Source organism: Fragaria vesca, linkage group LG3 (genome assembly GCF_000184155.1).
Source record: "Fragaria vesca subsp. vesca linkage group LG3, FraVesHawaii_1.0, whole genome shotgun sequence".
Classification (NCBI taxonomy): domain Eukaryota; kingdom Viridiplantae; phylum Streptophyta; class Magnoliopsida; order Rosales; family Rosaceae; genus Fragaria; species Fragaria vesca.
In genome coordinates, this window is record NC_020493.1 from 9805642 (window position 1) to 9811641 (window position 6000).

General features: G+C 37.6%; 1 protein-coding gene and 1 pseudogene across 2 annotated transcripts in view; both read left to right on the forward strand.

Annotated features, from left to right (window-relative positions):
• Positions 1–6000, forward strand: part of LOC101292394 — a 1325780-nt pseudogene that overhangs the window by 238154 nt on the left and 1081626 nt on the right. The window lies entirely within an intron of this gene.
• Positions 1112–4808, forward strand: LOC101315125 (G-type lectin S-receptor-like serine/threonine-protein kinase At4g27290-like). Its single transcript, XM_004294039.1, has 7 exons — positions 1112–2441; positions 2599–2751; positions 3223–3398; positions 3547–3757; positions 3848–4085; positions 4163–4313; positions 4399–4808. The coding sequence occupies exons 1-7, from the start codon at positions 1112–1114 to the stop codon at positions 4699–4701; spliced, it is 2562 nt and encodes an 853-aa protein (XP_004294087.1). The 3' UTR covers positions 4702–4808.

Below are 6000 nucleotides of genomic sequence, written 5' to 3' on the forward strand. Positions count from 1 at the left end.
GCTATTGAATATTGAAGGAATTAGAAAATGGTTAATCGGATAATGATGTTTATTTCAAAGCAGGATATATTTTTTTTTGGAAGTGATGTTTATTTGGAAGCAATTTCTTATCTTTCATTCAAATGCAGTTCTGATCTTCCATGTTTTGTATAATCTTGTTAAGTAAATGATCACTCCCGCAGTCTAAACAGTTGGGAGTGACTTCCTTGCAGCTATGTCAAAATTGCATGTGTTGACTTATCGTGAGTTTGTAATTTGTATTCTCTGCAATCCAAAAATCCCAGGAAGCAGACTGAAGAAAATGATAGGGCAGATAGTCAATCCATTACAGCGGAATTAGAAAATCAACTAATTATTCCCAATCATAACTCTGCACTGACTGCACATATGCACATATGGTCATCAAAGGTATAAGAATTAAGTAATTGCAGAGTCGTGGAATTGCCAATCATAGATTCAGTGTTATTTAGAAAGAAAGTAGGGGGATAAATGATGTCTTTACCTAATATAGAAATGAGGCGTTCAACTATTATAGTTGTTAAAAAAATATTGATAGTCACCACCTTGAACTTCATTGAACTCCGTACCAGTAATCTCCTTGTGAGTCACACTATGTTCTAATACTGTCCGTGATGTTCTGGGTTTCTGAGGTTCCCTTTCACAGATTACATATATTTGAAAAGCTGTCATCCTTTATTAAAATGCAATTTTAGTCTTTCATGTTTGTTTGACCTTGCTAAGTAAATGATCATACCTGCCGTCTGAAGAATCAGGAGAGATTTCCTTAAAACTAATTCAAATCCATGTATTGACTTATCTTAACTTAGTTTGTCTTCTTTGCTGGGGTCAAACACTCTCCCAGTATGACTCCCAGGAAGCTTAAACTTCAAAATGACAGGGTAGATAGTTAATTTATTACAGGTATAATATATTGAAGGAGTTAGAAACTAATAGTTGCTTCCAATCATAACTCTATATGTATGATTATTGGAGTTATAAGATTTAAGTAATCATGGAGTTGTTGAAATGTCAATTTTAGAAATAGAGGGGCTTCTATGTTGTTTCAACTATTACAGCAACGAACTAGGTGGATAATGAGTCTTCTATGGAAATGAGGTCCTGGACTACCACAGTCATGAAAAATCCATTGAAGGTTTTAATTTGGATATGCCTGCATCCTATTTTCTCTTTTCTGCTCATCATCACAGCATTATTTTCCACAGCAGGAGGCAGCACAAGTACATTTCAGTCCATTAGAGATGGCCAGACTATAGTTTCAACTACTGGAAACTTTGAGCTTGGATTTTTTAGTCCTTCTACTGGTTCTAATAACCGATACGTTGGGATATGGTACAAGAAGATATCAACTACCATAGTATGGGTTGCCAATAGAGAAGCACCCCTTAATGATTCATCAGGTGTTCTGCAGGTCACCAACCCTGGAATTCTTGTCCTCCTCAACCATAACAAGAGCATAGTTTGGTCCTCAAACGCATCACGATCTGCACAGAATCCAGTGGTCCAGCTTTTGGATTCAGGAAATCTTGTTGTAACAGATGGCAGTGATACAGACCCTGAGCAGTTCTTGTGGCAAAGTTTTGACTACCCAAGTGATACACTCCTACCAGGTATGAAGCTTGGTTGGAACAAAGTTACAAGCTTCAACAGGATTCTTACATCATGGAAAAGTCCACAGGATCCTTCTTTAGGGATGTATACATATGAACTTGGTCGCAGAGGATATGGAGAAGAAATTTTGAAGAAGGAGTCAGTTATATTATGGCGGACTGGACCATGGAATGGAATCCGATTCAGTGGCACGCCTCATTTAACTCCAAACTCCATTTTCTCATACAACCTTGTTTTTGATGATCATGATGAAGACTATTATATCTTTGAGCTTACTAACAGTTCAGTTTATTCAAGAGTGATTCTCACTTCAGATGGACGTGTGCAGCGTTACACATGGATTGATACAACCCAAACTTGGGGATTCCTTTATCAAACATCTTTAATTGATAACTGTGACAATTATGCATTCTGTGGTCCAAATGGTGCATGCAGCATCGAAAGTTCCCCAGTATGTGGCTGCTTGAAAGGATTTGTTCCCAAAAATCCAAAGGACTGGGACACAGTGGATTGGTCAAATGGCTGCGTGAGAAGGACTCCACTAAATTCAGTAAATTGCAGTGCTGATTTGTTTAAGAAGTACTCCGCAGTGAAATTGCCAGACACAGAGCAGTCCTGGTTCAACAGAAGTATGACTCTCAAGGAATGTGAGATGGTGTGCCTGAAAAACTGTTCTTGCACAGCTTATGCAAATTTGGATATCAGGAATGGAGGATCTGGCTGCTTGCTGTGGGTCGGCAACCTAGTTGATATTAGAAATTTAACCGTAAATGGGCAAGATATTTATATAAGAATGGCTGCATCAGAACTAGGTACACTCTTCAACCTCCAAATCAATATGCAGTATATTTATGTTCAGTTCTTTGAGAGAGGGGTAGTATTGTTCAGTTGTACATCACAGTCTTTTTTCTTTATTAATTCTCTAATTCCTCCTCTCTTTTTTTTTTTCCCTTTAAAATTCTATATTAGGCCTGGATCAGGACAACATAGTTATCAATGCTAAAGGCTCTGAATCTAAGAAAGTTAGAATCATACTATGTGGTACTCTGTTGCCTACTGGACTGCTGATCGTGGGCATAGCCCTGGTATTTTATTTCCGGAAGCAGCAACGCAAAAAATATGGTAAGTTTTTATGCCCTCCCTCCTCCTAGTCCTGTAGTTAAGATTATAGAATTTATAGGAACGTTTGCTGTTGTACCAATACACCTGTTAGCAAAATCCTTCATGCCTGGTAACCTTTTAGAATGTATATAATGTGGAAGTATGACTCTCTGCCCTGTTGCCTAATTGGTTTCGTGCTGCATGCTCTAGTTCTAAAATGTCCCTCACTTTAGCTTATCTAGAAAGGATTTTGTTTGATTACAAAATGATAGTACTTCCTATAAGCTTTATAGGAAATTAATAATGAAGAGCTTTATTATGATTGTTGGTCCGGATTGTTTATAAGACTAAACAATCTTAGGCTAGCTCATCATTTTTAAAGATCATACCATGTCCTGAGAATGCTAATAAGTTACAAAGAAATGCTAAGCATATCTGCTTGAATGAATTATATTATCGATTATGGTTTCAAAATTGTTTTTTACGTTGCAGGGAAAATGAGGGGCAGCAAAAAAGAAGATTCAGAATTCACATCAAGAGAAGAAGATTTAGATCTTCCCTCAAAAAAGGAAGATTTTGAACTTCCACTATTTGACTTGGCTACTGTCGTTTCTGCCACTGATAAGTTCTCCGAGAACAGCAAACTTGGAGAAGGTGGATTCGGAACCGTCTTTAAGGTAAAATTTGATGATCCTCAGCAAACAGCAAACTTGATGTTTTCCATACAATCAAATTAATACTTCCCAAATTCCAAGGTGCATGGTGCATGTCTAGTTCTCTGGTCATAATACATACGTATGAATCATATGATTTCAGGGTATATTGAAAGATGGACAGGAAATAGCTGTGAAGAGGCTCTCTAAGCATTCTACCCAAGGACTGGATGAGTTCAAGAATGAGGTTACACATATTGTCAAACTTCAGCACAGGAATCTAGTAAAGCTTCTAGGGTGCTGCATTCAGGAAGATGAAATGATGCTGATCTACGAATTCATGCCTAACAAAAGCTTGGACTTCTTTATTTTTGGTTTGACCACTCAGAAACTATACTTTGGCCTCATTAGTCATTAGTCCACTTTAATTTCCAATCACCAAATGCCGGCATGCTCTTTTGCAGATCAAAGAAGAATCTTCTTACTAGATTGGCCTAAGCGCTTTGACATTATTAATGGTATTGCTCGGGGGATCCTTTATCTTCATCAGGATTCTAGGCTGAGGGTAATTCACAGAGATCTCAAAGCAGGCAATATCTTATTAGACAGTGAATTCAACCCAAAAATCTCAGACTTCGGCCTGGCTAGAAGTTTTGGAGGGAATGAGACTAAAGCGGAAACGAATAAAGTAGTCGGAACATAGTAAGTTGCTCCAAACAAGTAATGCATAGTCAACATTCTTTGCTTTTAGAATAGTTTTTTGATTCAATGATTTGCAGTGGTTACATGTCCCCAGAATATGCAATTGACGGGTTCTACTCCACAAAATCAGACGTGTATAGTTTTGGTGTTTTGATTCTGGAGATAATAAGCGGGAAGAGAAACAGAGGATTCCTTCATCCAGGCCACAAGCTCAACCTGCTTGGACATGTGAGTGCCAACTATTGTCTAGTTAACAAATTCTTTTTTGATTCATTTTGCTTCTGGTTTGGTAAAAAAGTATTTTTCCTTTCAGGCATGGAACTTACACATAGAAGACAGATCCATTGAATTGCTTGCTACAACAATAGGGGACTCTATTAATCTACAAGAAGTTCTGCGAACGATCCATGTGGGTCTTTTATGTGTCCAGCAAAATCCACAAGACAGGCCAAGCATGTCGGCTGCAGTTCTAATGTTGAGTGGTGAAGGTGTGCTGCCTGTACCTGAGAAACCTGGTTTCTATAATGAGAGGGTTCTAACTGAACTCCAAGTCGATTCTTCTTCACAAGCATGTTCAGTTAATGTACTCACTTCCACCCTGTTCGAGCCTCGTTAATTCGTTAACTGATATTTCATGTTGGTGTAATCAGTAATCACAATCCATTTGTCTTTGGAATGAGATGAAGTTAATTAGTTAAATGAAAGTATGTAAATTCTCGAGTATTTCTGCGGTCTGCCTATGTATCAGTTTATTTCTTCCCATTAGGCTCGAAAGTCTAAACAAAAGGCCTATAGCTGTGTTAATCATCCTAAAACCCTATAGCGTGAAGGGCTTAGGGTTTTGTCTCTAGGGATTAAGGGTAAAAGTAAAAAGGAGGAATGCTGGACTGTACCCTAAACCGTAAGTCGTACTCTCTCCACCTCAATGCTCTCTACTCTAGTCTTGCTAAACCTCAAGTAACAGATGTTACTGACAGTCTCACACTAATATATTATTACTACTTTTTTTTTACTTTTAGAGAAGTTAAAACGATTGGTTTTAACTACAGAAGTTTTATCATAATGAAGGTGGTGTCACATTTAGAAGAGGGTGGTGCTGCTTTGTCCGATTGCACGCTCCGACGATTTCAGACTTTCAGTCTATTGTAACTGCTAAACGAGAGGTCAGTTTGGAAACTACTCTCTTTGCCCCTTTTATTATTGCCAAGCATAGTAGTCATAACTCATAAGTTGTCAAAATTCACAGGTTCAAATTTTAATCCTGGGAATATGAAATTGGGGAAAAGGGGATCCAACTTCCAAGTCATTATGGGTTTATTGATTTTTGTTGTGACAAGCAGAAGAAACTAAATTTTACTTGGTTATGAAAAATGAGGGTGGCTTTTCGTAGGGCGCACTTTAGTTGAACATTTGAAGAGTAATAGGAATACTTGATTCTGATCTTAGTGTAAATTCCAGAACTGAAAATGTTAAACAAGACCTCCAGCCGCAAATTGTGCATTTTTTTTTCGTATTTTGTTTTTTGTTTTGTTTTTAGATGCAAGACAATGTATTTAGAGATGGAGAACGCCACCTTAAACCATTGAAATCGTTCATGTTAACTTGATGTATAATTTGTTGCTTTGAGGGCTTTCTTTAGCATTCATGTTTTGTTCGGCATGCGGTCTATACATGTATCAGAATGACTACCTGGGAATTACTTCTTGAGTTATATCTAAAAGTGTCGAGTTTTGCGTTAAACGTTCAGTTGAACGACTGCTGCCAACATTGGTAAATTGTCATGTATTTCCCATTGAAGATTTTTAGAAGTATAGGGTCTATACTTTGATCACCCAAATTAACCAGGAATAGCTTCATTGCATCACTCTCAGCCTCTCTTTTTTTTGGCCATTTTATGCATATTTGACGAACATGT

Coding starts and splice junctions, on each gene's coding strand:
- LOC101315125 (XM_004294039.1), top strand. CDS start 1,112: ATGAGGTCCTGGACTACCACAGTCATGAAAAATCCATTGAAGGTTTTA. Junction 2,442..2,598: donor AATGGCTGCATCAGAACTAG/GTACACTCTTCA, acceptor ATTCTATATTAG/GCCTGGATCAGGACAACATA. Junction 2,752..3,222: donor GCAGCAACGCAAAAAATATG/GTAAGTTTTTAT, acceptor TTTACGTTGCAG/GGAAAATGAGGGGCAGCAAA.